The sequence below is a fragment of the Protopterus annectens genome, chromosome 16.part0 (genome assembly GCF_019279795.1).
Source record: "Protopterus annectens isolate FY-2018-M chromosome 16.part0, PAN1.0, whole genome shotgun sequence".
NCBI classification, from domain to species: Eukaryota; Metazoa; Chordata; order Ceratodontiformes; family Protopteridae; genus Protopterus; species Protopterus annectens.
In genome coordinates this window covers 270,584,034-270,607,520 of record NC_056750.1, presented here as the reverse complement: position 1 = coordinate 270,607,520, position 23,487 = coordinate 270,584,034, and the positions used below count along the sequence as shown (strand labels likewise).

Here is a 23,487-nt window from a genome sequence, read left to right as displayed (position 1 = left end):
TGGAGAGTTGATTATGGCGCCCAGTTTGCAGTCATCTGCGAACTTGGTCAGACACAGTCCTTCCGTGTTGGCCTGTACCGCCGAGAAATATATACCGAACAAGAGAGGTCCCAGGACTGAGCCTTGTGGGATGCCACTTGTAACTGGTTTGGAGTCTGACATGGCTCCAGCAATTCTAACCATGTGTGTTCTGTCCTTGAGCCAGTTTGCAACCCATCTAGTGACATAGGTGTTTATATTTAAGCTGGTGAGCTTATCTATAATGCCCGAGTGGGGTATTGTATCGAAGGCTTTTGCGAGGTCCAGGTAGGTTGTGTGGACCACCTTCCCCTCGTCAATGGCCTTGGTGACTGTTTCAAAAGAAATTGACCAGGCTTAAGAGGCAGGATTTGCCCTTAAAGCCAAACTGGGTAGGATCCAGTGTCTGTAGGTCCCCAATATCTTTATTTATGAGGTCCATCCATGATGATCCTTTCCATAGCTTTGCAGACCAAGCTAGTCAGGCTTATGGGGCGATAGTTTCCAGGATCCGTTGAGGCACCACCTTTGTGGAGAGGGACCACTGTTGCTGCACGCCACTCTTTGGGTACATATCCTGTAGTAAGGCTAAGATTGAACAGTAGTTTTATGTTTGGGTTTAGCTCTTCTTGGAGTTCATGTAGGACGCAGCCCGGGACACCATCTGGTCCCATTGATGCTGTGTTTTTTGCTTTGGAGAGGGCGGCTCTTACCTGAGCATCTGAGATGTCAGGGGGGCAGCACTCTGTTGGGATAGATATTTGCCCTTTCGGTGGGGAGGGGGGGGGGGAGAAGTTTGCACTGAACCTGTCAGCTAGGATGTTGGCAAGGTCTGTGGGCTCAGTGTATTTTTTGTCATTTTGGACTAATTCTGAGCATATCTGGGAATTACCACCCAAGTTCCTAACATAACTAAAGAAAGCCTTGTGATTATGCTTAGTGTCCTGTGTAATTTTTCTCTCGAAGCTGGCCTTAGACGATTTTATGAGTGCCCATAGTTTTTTGCTAATACTGATCAGAGATGCCTTCCCTTTTTGGGATTTTGCTCTATCATGTAGTAGCTTCCTCCTTCTATTGCATAGTTTGCTTATGGCTGGGGTCCACCAGACAGGACGTCTGCCTTTGGAGAATTGGGTCTTAGTTTTATTTGGGATTGCATGATCCATGCATTCCTGAAGGTGTTCATAGAATGCGTTTATAAAGGATTCTGCGGTCTGGGCCATATTTTCCACAGGCCCGGGGGCTTTGAAAGATTTCGCCTCGGTTTTGAGGCGTGTGAAATTTGCTTTAGAGAAGTTTTTCACTGTGGTTTTCTGGGCAGGGGGTGGGGTCGGGATGTGAATATCCAGTGAGATTAGTTTATGGTCTGATCTTACCAGTGAGGGATACACTTCTGGTCTGGAGCATAGTGTCCCCATGTTGGTGATGATCAGGTCCAGTATGTTTTCCCTCTTGTGGGAGTGGTAACAAGTTGTTCCATAGCATTTGAGTTTATAAATTCTAGGAACCTTTGGGCTAGGGTGTTGGAGCTAGAGTAATGCTCCCAGTCTATGTTTGGGTAGTTGAAGTCGCCCAATATAATGGTGTTTGGAGAGACCTTCATATTTTCCAGTATTCTCAGGAAGGCCGAGTGGGGTTCCTGTGTTTGGGAGGGTGGTCTGTAGCAGGCTATAAACTGGAAGGCAGTTTTACCCACAGTTAGTTGCACATGGATAGTCTCTGATGCTTCATGCTGTGCCACCAACCTGGAGGTGTGGGTATCTTTGACGAATATTGATACTCCCCCTCCTTTTGTGGTTCGGTCCAAGTTTTGGGGCCGAAAAGCATGGTAAGAGGTATAACCTGGTAGTGCTGGGGTGCTCTCGAGAGCCTTGAACCAGGTTTCCGTTACTGCACAGATATCGATGTTCTCCATGCTAAGGAGAGTTTTGAGTGCGTGCATCTTGAGGTTTAGACTTCTGGCGTTGAGTAGCATTACTCTTAGTTTCTTATCCCTTGTGATACCTATGGAGGTGGGTTTGTCTTTTGAGCCTTGCCTAAAAAAGGCACTATGGGGGTAGCAAGAGCCTTTGCCAATATCCGAAAGCCCAGGGGTGACAGGTGCAAGCCGTCCCTAGCGAAGCATCGTGGCTTTGTCCAGCATGTCATCCCAGGCTGACAGGCATTGGATCCCCTTTGAATGACACCAACACTTAAGCCAATTGTTGAAATTGATCATCTTGTCTTCATATTGTGGCATCATTCTTGGTGAGGGTAAGATGCTACTCAAGGTCAGGGTCATACCGGCCTGGGCTACATGCTCAGAGAGCTCCTCTATGTCTCTTTTCATGTAGTCCAGGGAGGTACGTCTCAGGTCATTCACACCAGCATGGACAATGAGAGAGTCATATTTGTACTAGCCTTAGAGTGACCTGAGTGCTTGTGTTATGTGGCGGATCCTAGCGCCCGACAGGCAGCTCACCGTGACCTTCTCCTTGTCCCGCTCACCAGGCTGAACGTCAGTGTGCCTGACAATAGAGTCACCTATTGCAAGTGTATCAGGTGTGTTGTTTAGCCTTAAGGGCTGTGACTGTTCGGCACACTGGCTTTGTGCGCTATGTGTTGCACGTGTTTTGTTTTGGGGTAGCGGTTGCTTGGGTGTCTGTTTTGGAGGTCTCTGCTGCTTAGGCAGATTTTTATTTAGAGCCTCCGAGTATGTTTTTGTGTGTTTATGTGTTTGGTTTGTTGCCATGGTAGGTCTATGTGAGACTGGAATTGTAGTGAGTGTGGTTTCCTTCTCCTCCTGACTGGTTACGCCAGTACCGAGTTGAGAGCTTAGCCTCCAGTTTGGCTATATGGTTGCATCTCTCGCATGTGTTGGAATTTGTTGGGAGGAGGAGAGGGTTGTCTGTGTACGAGGCAGTTGTAACATTACCTCAAGATTTCCAGATTCACCAGCTGGACCAGAGAGGAGATTGACAACTGACCTTTGGACATGCTAGAATAGTATTGGGAATTCCTTTATAACTGGAAAAAAAGGGCCAGTGGAGAACAAGGTACTCAAGGGGAGTTTGTGAGGGTGTAATGCTTTTAATTTTTTAGAGCTGACTTATATAATTGCTTTAGTGAGCAAGTGCCAGGTAACTTAAATGCAATGTGTTACAGGTAACTTAAATGCAAAAACGACAAACAGTAACTTTCAAGTGAAACAAGGAAATAAGTACAGTAAGCAATGCAGATATCACTAGGGATCCACAGAAGTGCTAAAAGGCTGCGTTTTAGGTGGAATTAGCGTTTCAGGGAAACAAACAACAAGCATACAAATAAAGCTAGATTCAGCAGGCCTGGATCTAGTCTATGCTACAGCAAACAAGGTGTACCAATTTCAGTAAGAAACAGAATATGCAGGCACTATAAGCCTTTAACCAGAAATTCCCTGCTCAGAAGGGCAGAGTCCAGCCTCTCCTCCCACAAGAGTGCAGATCGCAATCCTTAACGTAAAATAACTGGCCTTAAGCCCAAGTGCTTAAACCAGAACTAATACACTTTTAGAATAACAGACACTCAGAGATCGCACTACAGTGAAGAAAGGGATGTATTTCCCTTACCGCACCGTACCGCAATCCCTGTACATAAATCGAACGTTATATTTGTGAATGCACAGACTATTCGCAAATATTCCATTCAATTACATGGCTGGCACACACATTAACTATTCGAACATCTGTAGTTCAAATAGTTCATAGGCGTGCAATGCTACGCCAACTTTTTAATAGATTATAATATCTATAATCTATCTCGTGTGTGTATATTTTATATACATACACACACACTATATATTTCCCCTTCACAAGATCGAATGCATGGAAGCTCGAAATGCACAAGCTCGAGACCAGAATCTCGAACTTCCATTCACTCGAAATTGTGAATGGGAAGTTTAGGGTTAGAAAAAAATAAATAAATAAGAGTTCAGTTACTTTTTTGCAGGGGGCTAGGTCCCCCTGCACCCTTGCAGCTGTCATCTAAGAGCTGCGTGACCGCACTATATCAGACTGGGAAATCTTACGTTTTTCGCTTATGCATATAGCGCGGAACGGGAGATTTCCCTTTCCTTCACTGTAGTGCAATCTCGGAGTAGGAATATTTAAGTAGGGGGGTGTGGGGAGCACAGCTCCCCATGTGGGGGGTGCAAAGCCCCCTTGCAAATACATTAGAAAGGTTTTTTTTTTTTTTTTATTATTATTATTGTTGTTGTTTCCCCTTCACAGTGTCAAGTTTCTGTAAACTCAAGATTCTGGCTTCAGAGTTAGGAGTTTATAGGAATTCGATCTTGTGGAGGGGAACTATATATATATATATATATATATATATATATATATATATATATATATATATATGTGTGTGTGCATGTATATATATATGTATACACACACACAGTGTAAATATTACACAGTCCATATGTATGTATGTATACACACATACCCACAAATGATGCAAAACAGTATACAAAAATCAGTGTATAAAGGACTAAAACAGCTGCTACTGAAGAAATATTACAAATCAAATGTGAGTCACAAAAAAGCAAAATCTTGAGAAGGCTATAAATATTTAGTCTCCTGGAAATGCCTACTAAAGCTCTTGACAGTTCAAGAGTCTGAAATAGGAGTCTAACTCCTTTATATGGCCTTGCCTGGGGTCTTGTAAACAAAAGGAAGAGGGTGGGCCACCGAGTCGGGGATGATAAACCTCAACGGGACTGGGAAGGGTTTGACTAAAGGAGAAAAGTACAAAACATGGAAAGAGGAAGAATGGCGGAGGTAAATGCAGTTGCCTGAAAGACAGCCCCTGGCAGACTTATGGTAAATGGGGGGGGGGGGGTACAGCTGGCATTTCTGGCCAAGGTTGAGAAAGGACTGACAACACACTGTTCATCTGATGTCAGATTTTTAACACTTTTTCTTCTGACACTACAAAGCTAGCATGTGAAATATGGTGGTCTTCCTAAAGAATAAGGAAAGTGAGGGTACAGGGCTAAGATAACACTGATATGGGCCTTCACCTGTTATTCTTGAAAGGTTTGCCTTGCTTGGCTTATCCAAATGGCAGACATTCCCAGCAATGAGATTTCCAATGTTTGCTATTCCTTGGATACTGCCCTTTTCTGGAATACTCTTCACTTCCTGCTCCTGGCCTGTCTATGAAGAACAAGGCCAGGACATCTATTGGTTGGTTTCAGGACTACTTTGGTGGGAGAGTGCACATCAATGGATTTTGTCCTTTTGAAATTTTTAGAAGGGAAAACAAAAAAAACCCTTATCCAATGGGTCATCCAGGGGCTGGACCTTCTCTTCTGGCAAAGGCAGCATTATTTGCCATGCAGACTTTCTAATGACTGTACTTGGAAGCGGAATCCCTACAAAATTAGAAGTCCACCAACACTGTTCCTACACAATGTGGGTACCTGCAGCCTGAAGAGTATGGATTATCCTGGATATTTTCACCTTCAGGGCGGACATCAAAAATGTGAGGAGTTAAGATTGCTCCATCTCAGTATTTTCCTCTGGTATCGTAAAATGATATTCTGGTTGTTATTGGCCCTAATAACCATGTATGACAGCAGACATCTATATCATCACTACCTGTCCAGGAGTCTATTCTGACAAGATAGTTTGAGCTAGCTTACTTTCTTAGAATCTTTTTAAGAAGTAAAAAGGTATATTAAGTGCACAGTAAGTGGCTGGGTTCTTAGCAAGCAATTTAAATAGCTCCTACACTATCTAAAACTAGCTAGGCTTCTTAGGAATAAATGGCCTGTAGGTCAGATTAGTGTACATGTCCTGCAAAGCTGACAAACCATGAAGAACTGCTGGTGTCTTAAGGGCACAAACCTTCAGCCATGCCTTTGCAAAATAATTTGTTTCCCTCATTAAAGCTACTAGTCTAGAAAATGAAAAAAAAAAAAAAGTGCTTACTTAATGTTAATGCCTACTGGATGCCATTTTCAGGAGTTTAAAAACTAGGTGCCTGTAAACTTAAAGGAGAATCACACCCACAGACTCAAAAATATGTTTACTTTATCATGGTTTGGAGTTTCCTACATTTTACCACCACTCTGGGACTATTTACAGGTTTTGAAATATTTTTATACATAATTTCTGAATCTGACCACATGGGGTGCAGCATGTTGAAGTGATCCCGACTGTTAAGTCTGCCTCTAGTTATCCTACAATGCAGTGCTTCTCTAAAAAAAAAAAAAAAAAAGATTACATCACACAGGTCTCTTTCCTCCTAAAGCTCCTGTCACTGCATTGATTTTACATGCATACACTGCTGCCTTTCAGTCAGTTAGTTTTAAGTAACATCTCCTGCTGTTCACCGACTACTTAAAACACAAACTGTGTCTGTCTGGTGGACCCCAGCCATAAACAAACTATACAATAGAAGGAGGAAGCTACTAAATGATAGAGCAAAATTCCAAAAAGGGAAGGCATCTCTGATCAGTATAAGCAAAAAACTACAGGCACTCATAAAATCGTGGCCAGCTTTGAGAGAAAAATTGCACAGGACACTAAGGATAATCACAAGGCTTTCTTTATTTATGTTAGGAACCTGGGTGGTCATTCCCAGATATGCTCAGAATTAGTCCAAAATGACAAAAAATACACCGAACCCACAGACATTGCCAACATCCTAGCTGACAGGTTCAGCGCAAACTCCCCCCCCCCTCCCCACCAAAAGGGCAAATATCTATCCCAGCAGAGTGCTGCCCCCCCGACATCTCAGATGCTCAGGTAAGAGCCGCCCTCTCCAAAGCAAAAAACACAGCATCAATGGGACCAGACGGTGTCCCGGGCTGCGTCCTACATGAACTCCAAGAAGAGCTAAACCCAAACATAAAACTACCGTTCAATCTCAGCCTTACTACAGGATATGTACCCAAACAGTGGAGTACAGCAACTGTGGTCCCTCTCCACAAAGGTGGTGCCTCAACGGATCCTGGAAACTATCGCCCCATAAGCCTGACTAGCTTAGTCTGCAAAGCTATGGAAAGGATCATCATGGACCTCAAAGATATTGGGGACCTACAGATACTGGATCCTACTCAGTTCGGCTTTGTTATGGGCAGATCCTGCCTCTTAAACCTCATTGATTTCTTTGAAACAGTCACCAAGGCCATTGACGAGGGGAAGGTGGTCCACACAGCCTACCTGGACCTCGCAAAAGCCCTCGATACAATACCCCACTCGGGCATTATAGATAAGCTCACCAGCTTAAATATAAACCCCTATGTCACTAGATGGGTTGCAAACTGGCTCAAGGACAGAAACCACATGGTTAGAATTGCTGGAGCTATGTCAGACTCCAAACCAGTTACAAGTGGCATCCCACAAGGCTCAGTCCTGGGACCTCTCTTGTTCGGTATATATTTCTCGGAGGTACAGGCCAACACGGAAGGACTGTGGCTGACCAAGTTCGCAGATGACTGCAAACTGGGCGCCATAATCGACTCTCCAGCCGATACAAGCATCCTCCAAAAGGGCCTCATAGAAACAGACAACTGGTGCCAGAGCCATGGCCTCAAGCTAAATGCCAAAAAGTGTATAGTCATCCCCTTTGGCAAAAACAAAGTGCCCACAAATTACCACATTGGTGGTAATCCATTAAGTACCGAAGTAGTAATTAGGGACCTGGGGACCCAAATTGATAGCAATCTCTCATTTGACAACCACGTGGCCAAAGTTGTTAGAAAAACATTTTATATAGCCCACCTAATCATGAAGGGATTCACATCTAGATCAGGGGAGGTCATTGTGCCTCTTTACTCATCCCTCATCAGGCCCATAATTGAGTACAATGCCCTTTTGGGATATACCTTACCAGACACCTGCAGCAACTGGAAAGACCCCAAAAGTACCTCACCAAGAGGATCAAAGGGCTCAAACAGATGCCATATGCTGCCCGGTTAAAGAAACTCCAGCTCTACTCAGTGGCATACCACCTGTTCAGAGGCGATCTGTGCCTGACGTATAAAGCCATGTCCAACCCGGAATTAATGGACATGCTGCACCTCAGCAAATCCAAATCCCATCGAGCTACACGCTCGAGAGACTTGAACCTCAGCACTGAAATAAATAGGACATGCTGGAGGGACAGATTCATAACCCAGAGGCTCCCTTCACTCTGGAATAAAATCCCAGTCCAGGTTAGGCAGAGTCCCTCATTGACTCTCTTCAAGAGGAATCTTGATGAGTGGATGGGAGATCTAAGTTTACCCCGGGTATCACTTCTGTGTCACTGTTAGACAGAGGCACAGTATACTAACCTCAAAAAAAGGGCATAGCAAAATTAATTTAAAATGGGTGGCGAAAGCCAAACACATTCTGGCTAGGCTTATAAATGCCCTAGGGCAGATAGGTTCATACCTATGAAACTAAATGCTACTGAACAGGCTTTCAAAGTGTTTTTTTTTTTTTATTGCTGCTGCTTTTCAGAATGGCTAAATTGCGGTCTTTTGTGAAGCCTGAATTGTACTACTGTGACTCATCTCCCATCCCCCTTCATACCCAACTTCCCTAGCTGTCAAAGTGCTAAGGGTAATTTGAGCTGTTACCTGCTGTGAGTGACAACTCACAGCAGGAGACTTTACTCGTGTACTGCTTTCCTTGTTCTAGCCTTTACTTTCTGTATGGGTAGGTGAAGGGCCTGGGAGCTGTGACATCACAACATGGGTGGGGTTTTTTGGATGGTCGTGGTGATGTCAGTTTCAGGAGAGACTTGGCTACAAAACTACCTGTATTCATTGACTTTGATGACATCAGTGAATTGGTGACTGCAGCAAGCTTTTCCAGGCGGGATAAATGTTTTTTGAAAGTGAAACACCACAGTACAGTTAATGTACTGTTCTAGTGAAGAGAAAGTCTACAGTATTTAAAATATTTTAAATGCTGCATTGCAGGTTATTCATAGCAGGAACTGTAAACAGAGAGAAAAAGGTTAGAAATTGTGCATTTAATAACAGAATCCCATTGTTGCCCTTTAATCTGCATCATTTGATCTGGGAAGTGTGCTTACAAAATCAATCTGAAGTACACTGGAACATTCTTCCTATACATTTCAAATCAACTGGGTTTTTAAGACAATTCACTCCTTGCCATTAACCTGTCAGACCAAACCTCATTTCTCTTGGAAAACATTTTCAACTACCCATTCAGTTATCTAGTTACGTTTAAAAGGAAGACTGCGAAAATCACATTACTGTACACAGACAGAAAGAAAGATTATTCCAAAGATTTGAGAAGTGCTAACCCTGTCCCTGCACATGGTTTTATTTTTCTGCTGGTGATGATTTATGTCCCTGGTACTGGTGAATATACTAGCCTTGAGGAGATAGAGGAGGTCCAGAACAACTGGGTCTCTAATGGAGTGGTGAGCAAGAAAGTAAGATCTCCCCTTAAAAATCCATATGACATTGAATAAAGGGACAACACTTCAGGCTTCTCTTGGCACCACAGGGGCTTCAGACATTTGATCTTTCTGTTTAGGTACCTTTTGGGTCTCTCACTTGACATGTTTAACATGTTTAGTGCGATGCATCCCAAAGGTGACATGATACTCTACCTCTTTAGACCTTAACGATATTTAGGTAATAAGGACTTCCTAAGAACAGTTATCCCATGATGGTCAAAAACAGAAGATGATATCAAACACAAGTGCATCTATCTCAAAATATATTTTCAATTTGCAGCGATGTGTTATCTACACAGTACAATGAGGAGACTGGTTGTCTACCAAACAAAAGTGATGATGTTACAATTTAGTAATTAATCTGAGCCCATTTTTAGTACAATTGATTACTAGAGATGTCATTCTGTGGGTCTGGGTGTCATAGGGTAACTTAACAATAACCCCCAGTTTGCAGTAGTGTGCAAACTTTACTAGCCAGAACATTTTGGTTTTGCTTGGAGATTTGGGAAATACAAAAAAGGAAAGGTCCCAGAACAGAGATGGAACTCAGCACTGCAAAGATTCAGTCTTTCAGACAGTTTGCTATTCATCTTGCCTCATATGGGTTGATTTTCAAAGTATGATGGCTATTGTAAGATGCCAGCATGGGAAATAGTGTTGAAGATCTTCAAGGGGTCAAGATATATGTCACATGCACTGCATGGCCACCATTAACAGCCTCTAACTTTTTCAAAACATTTCAGGTCAAACACAAGCTCTACCTTTCACAAAGCCAAACTGTTGTGGGTCAGGTCAAACAAAAGTGTGGATACTGCAGTTTATACAGTCATGTGCAATACATTCCATGGCTTTGCAGATGAAGCTAGCACAGTTGAAAGATCTGCAAGTACCCAGGTCAGTTAGTTGCATGGCCATCCTTATGGAGGGGCATCACCACTGCAATGTGCCACTCCGGGATAAAACCAGTAGCTAAACTTAAGCCAAGCAGTTTAGGAAGTGCATCCGTAAGGCCATGTTACACTCCATTGCTCAGTAAACAGGTATATTATCAAGGACCATGGAGGACGCACTTTTGGTCTAATGTGACCTTTGGAGAAAACTGGGTAGCAGAGGTTATTTCTGTGTTTTGAATAGACATCTCAGGGCAAGGATTCTAGCAATGTCTATTAGGTCAGAATAAGAGAAGCGATTATGAATAAGGTGAGAGCAATGTAAAGTAGTGCTTTTTAATTTTCTAATATACAGCTAAAGATAGATTTACCATTATCTTTAGCTTCGCAGGCTATCCCAAGTTTATGTAATGCTTTTGACACTCTCTCCCCTGAGAAGAAGGGTTTTCTATCTATTAAATTTTAAGGAGTTGCTTTCCTTTGTTGTATAGTTTATTTATGGTGATGGTTTGCTAAAAGAAAGACATATCAGGTTTGATTGTTAGTATAGGAAAGTGATACATTACTTGATTAGAATTATGCACCACACACGAGATGGATATGGATTCTTCTAACTTGATAGGGAATGCACAAGACTGTCACCAAGAATGTCGACAAAAGGTTGACCAAGCACAGCATATGATACAAGAAATAACCTTGGAGCATACAATTAAAAATACAATGTGTTTACAAGGCTAACACCCCCCCCCCCCTTCAACTAATTACACAAGACTCAATTTGCACAATCCCAGAATAGCCTCTTGTATCACTTTATACAACTTTTCTGCTTACCAAAATGGGCTGGCAAGGAAGACTGTCGACATCTGCAGTATTCAGCAAAACTGAAGGGAATCAGATTACACACACACACACACACACACACACACACACACACACACACACACACACACACACACTACCATTATCCGTTTTGAAATCACCCAGACAATTAAAAAAGTAGAAGACACTTGTCCTGCAGTCTGCAACTGTAAATTCAGCTTAATATTCCTTTAAGGTTTCCCAAAATGTACTACTTCTAGGGAGATCTACATCTACGCAAGTGTTCTTTCCCCAGATCCAGTGGCCAGGTCAAGAGAAAATGTTCTTAGTACAGACCAATAATTCTTCACTATATTCAGAAATAAGAGGAGGAAATAAGGACAACAGCTGCCAGCTGCTGAAACAAAGCTTAAGATGAGATGCTAAAGGCTAAGCAGCTTGTTGCAGCAAAGCAAAACATTACTGGTCAAATTTAATAGTAAAAAGAATAAGGAATGAATCTTAGAAGTCAAAGAAGCGGCTGTCTTATCTCTGGACACCACAGTATTGGGCAACTGCTTCCATAATTACATAATTTTCAGTTTGGATATAGGTTACATTCCCATCACCACTGGTAGGATGCCACCATCTTCTGATATAATCTTTCAGAAGAACTCAAAATATAATGCAGCATGCACCACATGATACAAAATCTAGATTGAGTAGATCCATGCATTGCAAACAAGATTTACTATATTCACAACATTAAGACAGTGAGATTCAAATAAACTGCAGACTTGATTCAAACATTTCCATGTTCACATATGCAACTAAGCTTACCCTTACCCGACCACAGTTTCTTGGTCAACCCAGAAAAAAAGCTCTTATTCCGATTACATTTCAAGTAATTTGCAAATACATATATTTATACGTATATACACACACATATTACAATGCAACAAACACACACATCTTACCCCAAACCATGATGCCTCATTGCTGTCTAATCTGAGGTCAAGATCTTCAATTTTCTTTAAATTTGGAATAGCAGGTGAACTGTAACCCAACACATATCCAAAGCTCAGAGGGCCCAAAACAGCAGCAAATGTTGCCAAGTACAGTTTCCGATTCTGAAGTTTACTGAAAAAGAAAAAATTAAAAAGTTTCCCATTTCTGTTAAATATCTGCGCTCACAACATACATGACATCTCCCTTTAACAGTTTAACAGGCATTTCAGTTCAGTTACCTAAATACAATTATGCAACATGTTACAGTCAATACTTCTACTAGAACAGCACCCTATGCTTACATTAAAAAGCCTCAAATATATTCATGTATATAAACAAATACATATATAAAGTCATACTATCTTACATTATTTCTAAGATCTACTAACTCTGGTTCAGGCCAGGTGGATGTTGAGCTCTTAATATCAATTTATTTTCTTGCCTTTCTGTAGATTTTTTCTTGTCCCCTCCCCTAAGATGTGTAGGAAGAGAATGCAAAAATCAATCTTAAACTTGTGTGTGTCATGAATACATGTATGTATAAGGTGCTGTTTGTATGTATATATGTAGTATACCATTATATATATAGATTTACAGAGGTTGTTGTTTCGCACTGTATATATATTTTTTTTTATTTATTTCATGCCTGAGGAAGCAGTTCTACTGCAAACTTTTACTAGTGAAATAAACAGATTTATTACTACTTGTGACTCTGGTACACATTGTTTTGCTGGCATTACCAATACACTTAGCAAACAATGTAAACCCTTTTGTTGTAAGATGGGTTGCCATTTAGCTCACAAACAGAACACACTCACTATCATAGTGGGCGACTCCACACATCAACCAGCAGACCTGTTACCAGCAGGATGTTACAGGGATCAGTACTGGGCCCCCTATTGTTTGGTACACACTTCTCAGAACTTTAGGCCAAAACTAAAGGGGTTGAAGCCAAAACTAAGGGGTTGTGGCTGACCATGTCTGCGGACTGCAAACTAGGTGAAATTACTGAATCCCCAAATAATGTCAGTATACTCCAGGAGGGTCCTACGTAGACCAACAACTGGTGTCTTAAGTCACTGTCTCAAACTGAATGCAAAAAAATGCATCATTCACTTCAGCAAAAACAATGAAAATTCACACTATCAAATCAACAACAATACCTTAAGAACCTAGGAAGTGTTAAGGGTTCTGGGATTACAAGTTGACTGCGACCTTAACTTTGATCACCATGTGTCCACTGTAGTAAGAAAGGCTTTCTATGTAGCACACTTGATTAGTGAAGGCATTGCCTCAAGAACAAAGGATGTTATAACCCCTCTAATGAGGGCCCATGATTGAGTGTAACACCACGTCTGGCATGTACCATACAAAGCGCCTGCAGCAACTGGACAGACCTCAGCGGTTTCTAACAAAGAAGATAAAGGGACTCCAGCATGTGCCTTACACAGACTGACTAACTTTGAACCTAACACCACTCTAAGTATTCAACTGGGGCACCATCCTTATCATTCTTATAAGAAAAGCGCAGTCTGGGTCTGAACGGTCTGCAAACAACTAAAGTTAACTTTGAGTATGTGTCTACCTGTTTGAGCCAATATTCATTTTCCCCTGGAGAGCACTCCGCTTTGGCTTGTAAGCAGCCCACACACACACACACACACACACACACACACACACACACACACACACACACACACACACACACACACACACACACACACACACACACACACACACACACACCTCTTCCACCTTCTCTCTTATTCCCTTTGGTTAGCAGGCAGTATCCATAATCTGATCAATACTGTGTTTGTTCATTTAAACTGAGACCACAGTGGCCTACTGATACAAGGTTATCCTGTTTTTCCACCTGAAAATGGTTAACAAATGACTTACAGTTTCAGAGCAGTCCTTGGTCAATTGTGATCGTTTCTCAAACACTAACTTGTCTTTGCTTTGGCTCATTAGCAGCAGTACAAAAAACTGCCTGCTCACACCCTTGTGATCGTTTCTCAAACACTAACTTGTCTTTGCTTTGGCTCATTAGCAGCAGTACAAAAAACTGCCTGCTCACACCCTTGTTCACCCTCCCCCTTCATTACCTTAAGACAATCCCAAAGTTAATAAATATTACCTGTTGCAGGCACCATTTTTAAAACTACAACCACCCTTGTCACTATCATATGTTCATTCATCAATTAACTCTGTTAACCGTTTGTTTCTAGCCCCCTCATAAGAGCAACTGAAGATCTTAAAATCATCAGCTCCACATAAAGGCAACAGTACCTTTCAGATCCCCCAAAATTAAACTACTAAAATACCACTCTATCTCTAAAAACCTAGTCTAATGTAACTGGCGTAAAAAATAAACTTTAACCCACTAACCATACTATCACTAGCACACCACAACCTCCTCCTCCAACCCACACCTTCAACTACTAATCTCCCCACTACTTCCTTTTTTTTTTCTGTACTACCTACAACATGAAAAAAAAACTAACCAAACTTAAACCCACCAAATTAGCAACAGACAACCTCCCAAGTGAATACCTGCAAATCGCAGCTGATGCTCTAGCCTACCCAGTATCCATCTGATTAACCCGATCTTTTACGATCTCTGTCAGGAAAAGTTATGTTCCACACTGGAAAGTATCACTATTCTCCACTGCCAGGTCTCAGACTACCTCCTTCTCCCTATTACTAACAACCTCAACTCCTTTCCAATACTCAGCATGGTTTCCGACCAAACCATAGCACCACCACTGCCTTTATTCCTTACTAACACTATCCTTTCAGCAAAAAAACAATGGCCATCTCTCATCTAAAGCATTTGTGGTCCCACACAAACAACTTGTTTCTGTCCCAGTCACCAACTGGTTTCAGAGTTACCTATCTGACCACAAATAATCTAGCCTCCGCCACCACATGGCACACTTACCTAAACTGCAAAAAGTCACACGAGCCCTTTTCCTTGTCTGTTGAAACTTTATCTGATGCAATTAAAATACTCAACCCAAACAAAACTAAACTAATCTTCCAACCCACCAAACATACTCAAAACAACTCTCCTATATACCCAACTGAACACACAAATGGACAATAAACTAAATTTGACATTCACATATCCAAGACCATAAAAAGTCCACAAAAACTAGGAGTGTTATACAGAAATAAGCATCTTCTCACCAAAGATTTCAATCTCCAATATATACCAACCTAAGGCAATGTGATCTAAACAAGCTAGAGACCTGCTACAACAAACTAGGGCATTTATATTTGCTATGCCCTTTTTAGTACTGTGCCCTCCGTCTAACAGTGACACAGAAGTGATAGGATCTCCCATCCACTCATCAAGATTCCTCTTGAAGAGAGAAATGAGGTAACCTGGACTGGGATTCCAGAGTGAAGGCCTCTGGGTTATGAATCTGTCCCTCCAGCATGTCCTATTTATTTCAGTGCTGAGGGTCAAGTCTCGATGGGATTTGGATTTTCTGAGGTGCAGCATGTCCATTAATTCCAGGTTAGACATGGCTTTATACGTCAGGCACAGATCGCCTCTGAATAGGCGGTATGCCACTGAGTAGAGCTGGAGTTTCTTTAACCGGGCAGCATATGGCATCTGTTTGAGCCCTTTGATCCTCTTGGTGAGGTACTTTTGGGGTCTTTCCAGTTGCTGCAGGTGTCTGGTAAGGTACATCCCAAAGGGCATTGTACTCAATTATGGGCCTGATGAGGGATGAGTAAAGAGATCTAGATGAGAATCCCTTCATGATTAGGTGGGCTATATAAAATGTTTTTCTAACCACTTTGGTTGTCAAATGAGAGATTGCTATCAACTTGGGTCCCCAGGTCCCTAATTACTTCTGTACTTAATGGATTACCACCTATGTGGTAATTTGTGGACACTTTTGTTTTGCCAGAGGGATGACTATACACTTTTGGCATTTAGCTTGAGGCCATGGCTCTGGCACCAGTTGGCTGTTTCTATGAGGCCCTTTTGGAGGATGCTTGTGTCGACTGAAGAGTTGATTATGGCACCCAGTTTGCAGTCATCGGTCAGCCAAAGTCCTTCGTTGGCCTATACCTCGAAATATATACCGAACAAGAGAGGTCCCAGGACTGAGCCTTGTGGGACACCACTTGTAACTGGTTTGGAGTCTGACATGGCTCCAGCAATTCTAACCATGTGGGTTCTGTCCTTGAGCCAGTTTGCAATCCATCTAGTGACATAAACCCCTATCTATAATGCCCGAGTGGGGTATTGTAGGTCCAGGTAGGCTGTGTGGACCACCTTCCCCTTGTCAATGGCCTTGGTGACTGTTTCAAAGAAATCAACCAGGTTTAAGAGGCAGGATCTGCCGAACTGGGTAGGATCCAGTGTTTATAGGTCCCCAATATCTTTATTTATGAGGTCCATGATGATCCTTTCCATAGCTTTGCAGACCAAGCTAGTCAGGCTTATGGGGCTTATAGTTTCCAGGATCCGTTGAGGCACCACCTTTATGGAGAGGGACCACTGTTGCTGCACGCCACTCTTTGGGCACATATCCTGTAGTAAGGCTGAGATTGAACAGTAGTTTTATGTTTGGGTTTAGCTCTTCTTGGTTCATGTAACACCATCTGGTCCCATTGATGCTGTGTTTTTGCTTTGAGGGCGGCTCTTACCCGAGCATCTGAGATGTCAGGGGCAGCACTCTGCTGGGATAGATATTTGCCCTTTGGTGGGGTGAACCTGTCAGCTAGGATGTTGGCAATGTCTGTGGGTTTGGTGTATATTTTGTCATTTTGGACTAATTCTGAGCATATCTGGGAATTACCACCCAGGTTCCTAACATAACTAAAGAAAGCCTTGTGATTATCCTTAGTGTCCTGTGCAATTTTTCTCTCAAAGCTAGCCTTAGACAATTTTATGTGTGCCCGTAGTTTTTTGCTAATACTGATCAGTGATGCCTTCCCTTTTTGGGATTTTGCTCTATCATTTAGTAGCTTCCTCCCTCTATTGTATAGTTTGTTTATGGCTGGGGTCCACCAGACAGGACGTCTGCCTTTGGAGGATTGGGTCTTGGTTTTATTTGGGATCGCATGATCCATGCATTCCAGAAGGTGTTCATAGAATGCGTTTATAAAGGATTCTGCGGTCTGGGCCGTATTTTCCACAGGCCCGGGGGCTTTGAAGGATTCCACCTCAGTTTTGAGGAGTGTGAAATTTGCTTTAGAGAAGTTTTTCACTGTGGTTTTATGGACAGGGGGTGGGGTCAGGATGTGAATATCCAGTGAGATTAGTTTATGGTCTGATCTTACCAGTGATGGATACACTTCTGGTCTGGAGCATAGAGTCCCCATGTTGGTGATTATCAGGTCCAGTATGTTTTCCCCTCTTGTGGGAGTGGTAACAAGTTGTTCCATAGCATTTGAGTTTATAAATTCTAGGAACCTTTAGGCTAGGGTGTTGGAGCTAGAGTAATGCTCCCAGTCTATGCTTGGGTAGTTGAAGTCGCCCAATATAATGGTGTTTGGAGAGACCTTCATATTTTCTAGTGTTCTCAGGAAGGCCGAGTGGGGTTCCTGGGTTTGGGAGTGTGGTCTGTAGCAGGCTATAAAATGGAAGGCAGTTTTACCCACTGTTAGTTGCACATGGATAGTCTCTGATGCTCACTTGCTGAACTGGGCTGGGCTTGAACTCCCTCACCTCCTTCAATGGTATCATCTCTCACTCACCCACAAACTAGTAAACCATCCACCAAATGTCCCATCCCTCCAGAATCTACTCCAACCCCATCGCACCACAACACCACTAAGATCCAGCAACAAAAATCACGTGCAGATCACTAAAGCCAATAACTCTGCTGGTGAAGCACTATTCTCTTGCACCATAGCCAAATGATGGAACTCCCTCCCACCCACAATTACCTCCGTACCATCACTCACCCAAGTCAAAACTTTACTAAAAGTGCACCTAAAAACATGCTGGCTATGCCCTTGCAACTCCCACTCTAATATCACCCACCCCATCCAACCACTACCTTTCTTTCCACTCCACTGACTACCTTGATTATAGCAAGCTCAGATGCTCATAAGCCTAGTACTTATACAACAGGAACTTCTTATTTTAAGATTTGTTAATGTCTGTTATGTACTTCACAGATAAAGATTCTAGTTGACTACTGATGTACTACGTTCTTCATCTGTAAATATGTTGTAAGTAATTGCTATGTAAATTGTTAATCGCTATGTAATCCAATGTAACTACTGTCTGTTTATTTTAACTGTGGAGCTTTTCTCCCCGGGCCTCCGCTGAAAATGGACCTACGTCCAGTCGGACACTCCCGGTCAACAAATATAAATAAATAAAATCAAGTCCATGTCACTATACTCTGCATCACAGAGTTCTTAGGGGAGACTTATGCCAGGCTTACAGAGCAATCTCAGATCCAAACCTAATGAACTTGCTGCATATCCGTAAATCAAAATGTATTAGATACCCATGGAACCTAAATATGGCCTGCAACTTAAACAGGACATGGAGGGACAGATTTGTCTCCCAGGGACTGCCACGTGTTTGGAATAGGCTACCAATTCACATGAAACAGAGTACCTCTAGGACACTGTTCAAAAGGAGCCTGAATGAATGGATGAGGCACCGTAATTTTTTACTGGGAATAGCGCCCACAACCCTCCTGGATGTGGGCAAGTGAAATCCTGGGTTTTGACTAGCCTATGGTGATGAACAAATCAAGTTTAAATGCTACAGAAATAAGTTGTATATTAGGAGGCAATGAGTGGGTGGCTAAAAGGAGAGAGGAAGAAAAACATTTGGCAGGACTAACAATATGATCAACAGACCAAATTGCCTGCCACCCAAGTGTTAAAACGCTACACCATAAAGTACTTTGTGCACCCCTACCCAAACTAAATAAACTGTCCCAAGAAATTGGAAGGTTCCACTAGATTAACTGGGAAAAATATGATGTGGTACCCTTACATAAGGGGAGGTAAAAAAAAAAAAAAGGACCCAAGGAACTAAGCCAGTAAAAATCAATCCTGCAGAAAGTAAATGGAAAATCACTCCAATCTGAAGTTAAAACTCCCGTCATGAAAGGGAGCATCATGGGTGTCCAGAAAGAATGATTCAGACTTACTACAGTTTTACAGATGGCAAACAACAGAATATGACAAAGAGCTTAACTGTCCTAGACTTAGCAATGCTTTCACAGTTTGAAAAAAAGAACACAGATGAAGAAAAACAGGGGAGCAGGAGTAGGCCCAAATACAATAAGGCAATTTAAATACTGGTCATAGAAAACAGAGGGTGATGTTACTGGAATGAAGTCTAAGGACAGAAGGTGACCAGTGGTATACCCTGAGGTTTTACTTGGGGCTAGTGCTGCGTCACGCAAAACCACCACCAACAGGATTTGATAATATCGATTAAGATATACAGACAACACTACAGGAAAATGTTTAAAAAAGTGAAAGGATCCAATGAGGCAGACAGAATGGGCACAGGTGATGACAGCTGAGCTACAAAGTGCGAAAATGCAAAGTTGTGCATTTTGCTGACAATAACCCTAATCTACAGTACAAGTGGGATGGTGTAAGCAACCAAGATGAACAGAAAAAAAATGAAGTCTTAATCACACCTAAAATTAATCAGGATAAAGTGAGAAAGCATAGGCAAGGCCCAACAGAATGACAGGAATGACATTTCGGGATGCTGAAATCATACTTCCAAGGTGCAAGACTTTGGAAAGACCACACCTAATATGCAGTGTTCCATTATAAGAAAGATCTAGGGAAAAAGAAACTGAGGTGGTACATAACATGGACAGCATATAGGATAACAAAACCGTGGGAGAACTAGAATTTAGTTGGGGGGAGTATACCTCAAAACTGTCCAGATTTTAGCCTCATTTTTTTTTATCTGTTCCTCCTGAAATTTGTGGTTTTCTGGTAAATCTTCTGGTAAGTCACTGAGAACTGAAGTCACTAAATAATGACAAAACATTTGAGTTTCAGGCTTCATATCCTTCAGAAACTACATGCAAACACAAAACTGGTTATTCTAACAACCTTTACAAGTTTGCAAGAGCAGTATTTTAAAATTTGTCCACATTTTGGGTCTTAGCCTAAAATAATGGGGGGGGGGGGCAATGTCCAGATTTCTTCAGCTAGCAGGTTGAGAGGTATGGGGAGCCAAAACTAAACAAGCACACAGATGGCATTACAGACTGATTAGACTATAGTGGTAATCAGTTTGTTTTATTTGCAAGACTGCTTCAAACTGCACAATGCATAAAGAGGAGAATGTTTCTAAGTAAATGGCTTTGTTCAAAATTAAAAGTGGGTTCTAAGGTTGGAAGAAGGGATAAGTACTGTGCGCTTCTGTATGTTTCTCAGCACTCTCTCATGGACACAGATGTGCAGATACCCTAAATTTTAATATAAAAAGGGTTACTGCAGTTGAAATTTTCAAGTTGAATAAACACTTAATACAATTTGATGCACATAAAATTAATACAAATCCAAAGAGTGAGTATGCGTACTGAAATGGGATGAGATGCAATTGTGCATATAAAAAAATTAATTCAGTGACTTTTGTCAGTTACAAGGCATATAAAATGACCATCTTATCCAGATGAGTTTTTAATATAAAAATGGGGCACTTGTGTCTGAGGTTAATACACTCATCTCCACTGCATACATATACGTTTTGCATGCAACGTGACCACACTCTTACACTTCAGTTTATTTAAAAGGCATGCTACAAGAATAGCGTTTTTTTTTTTTTTTTATTTCCTTAACAGACTTGCAAGCAGCAGGAAAATAATACCAGAACTTGGGGACCCTGGAGCAGCAACCTTAAACTAGAAAGAGAAAGATGGAATACTAGCAGAAATTAAACACGTGGTCAGCTATAAAAAGAATGCAGAATCATATGGACAGACTAAACAGACCTGCTGCTCACCTTATGGACAGACTAAACAGACCTGCTGCTCACCTTCTGTCGACGTCTACAAGAAAACTAAAGAAAAAAAGTTTAAGTTTCACTGGATGTGGATGCCAATATTTGGATAAGGGGGGGGGGTGCTCAGAAAGACCGTGAATAATTAGATGTACTACATCTTTAAAGTCTGCTAAAAAGCTCAGCATTAGTCTATACACAGCTGCCCAGCCTTTGATGGACTACAGAATATGAATTGAAAAGAGGACTCCAAATGAACCCCGCAACCTCAAAATAAGTAAATAGTTGGGCAAACTCCAATAAATTACTGCAAGTGTCCTCAATCTGCGAGTCACTGCTTCCAGTGAACTTAACGTGGAAGTGACATACAGCTGACAGCAAGCTTTAATGAGATTTTGGCACAGTCATTTGTAAGAGTAATTTAAAACAAGTGTAAACCCTGTATAATAAATTGCCGCATTTCCTATAGCTGCACTGAATGCACAGTTTATACCAGACTTAGTACCCTAAGCATGTAAAACAGAAAGCAAACATTTCTGGTGGTTTTTAGCTACAAATACCTCTTGCAGCAATCTCAGTGCTTACTCTGCCTGTTGAAATGCTGGGATATTTACATCTCAAATAGAGGGCTCTTTTCAATATCTTTTAAAACCTAAGAAATGATGAAATAATATCAACTAGAGTTGCAAGTTCTGAAACTAAAGGATAAAGCACTACAGGACAAAAATAAGAAGCACAATCAGGGCCGTGGGATCTGGGATAGCCGACAGGTATTTTATTTGTATGATTACCAAACATCTTACTCCCTTAGCTCAAGAAATATGGACAAGCGACAGAATTAAAGGGGGGAGGGAGAATAGCCCAAAACAGGTTACATATTCTAAATATTAATCATATAAACTCAGAAAGTGGCTAGAACAACAGTTTTTTTTTTCATCAGCATGCATTTTCTGAAGGATATGAAGTCAAAGTCAGATCTCTGTTATTATTTATTGACTTCGACCCTCAATGATGTAGCAGAAAAACAGAAATTTAGGAAGAAGAGAACAAATAATACGCAGAAATCTAGACAATCTGCGAAATTCTCAACTGCTGTTTGGTACATCTGACATCCATCCTAGAAGCTTTGGAAGGCTGGTGCTAAATGAGAATGATAAGAAATAGATGAAAGAAGGCAAATGCAAACGACATCTGTGCTTGCTTTCTTAATCTGTCATTTTTTTTTTCAAAAGTGGGACACTTCACTAACAATACATCTCTATTAAAAAAAGAGGACTCCTATATAAGAGAAAACAAAAACTTACTCCAAGTATTCTTGGGAGTCACTTGGAGACTGCGGTGGGTCGTTTATCCTCACAGCTGAACCCAAAAGTGGTCTTGTTTCTTCAGAGGCCATTATTCTATAATGCATAAAGCAAGCAGTTATTAAAGGGGAAATGAGCGTTTTACAAAATGCTAACAGCAGCACATATTTTCACCATACTACTAAAACCGTACACATAATGTCACGTGAAACAGCTAAACATTGTATACTCATTAAATTGATGAACTCGATATAACGGCAACACCTTGAACCCCTATGCATTAGTGCCACAGCTTAACTAAATACCAACGCAAAACCTTACACTTTCAACTAAGCAATTTCAGTACAAAAGCCCTCACCGCCCGGTACACAACAAGACATCTTGTGACCAACATACATTTGGTAATCTAGTATGCGGAAACTGAGGCGGTACCAGCAGGACGTATTAAGATTACGTCCCTCAGTGTTTATTTTACTGAATGTGAGGAACCGCCCCTCTATGCTCCAACGAGGAATCCCATTTTAAAGGCTGTGTTACGGATTAGCAACTCATGATTTCCGCATTTTAAAATGTTTCAGATCAGGACACTGTATGTACTACATAACTTTTAATACATTTTCTGTAAGCATGGACAGGAATAAAAATCAAAGAAATCCGTTTTACATCACACCAAAACAAACTGGTGGGTGGGATCGAATATAGTAACAGCCCCAGTTCTTACACTGTAATGGGCGTGGCTAGACACATTTTGTTTAATTGACTGCATTTCGGGGCAGTCACATAATGTGTATGTGTGCACTGAGAATAGGCTGTGTGACAATGGTTGTAGCTATGCAGAGTTGTCATCTCACGCAGCTTTGTTGCAGGATCAGCATCACCGCGAAGCATTTTACCTTATAGACGCCAGAAGGTTCAGTCGTCGTTAATTCTTTAACCACGGATCCCTGCAAACTCTGTTAAGTCACAAAAATATACCTCTAAAATGTATCTATCTACGCCGGTAGGTCACCTGTACTTGTTTTTGGTCTGTTCTTCATAAAATGTGTGGTTTTCTGGCAAA

The 23,487-nt window shown here is 41.6% G+C and overlaps 1 protein-coding gene across 1 annotated transcript in view; it reads right to left on the bottom strand.

The window, feature by feature from the left end:
- The window catches only part of SLC2A8 (solute carrier family 2 member 8), a gene marked incomplete in the record, with an annotated part of 454,119 nt that extends 431,179 nt beyond the window's left edge, over positions 1–22,940 (bottom strand). The window contains 3 exon segments of the mRNA XM_044058812.1: positions 12,128–12,290; positions 22,428–22,523; positions 22,824–22,940. Of these exon segments, the coding sequence (XP_043914747.1) occupies positions 12,128–12,290; positions 22,428–22,519 (255 nt within the window).
- Between the last annotated feature and the right edge of the window lie 547 nt (positions 22,941–23,487).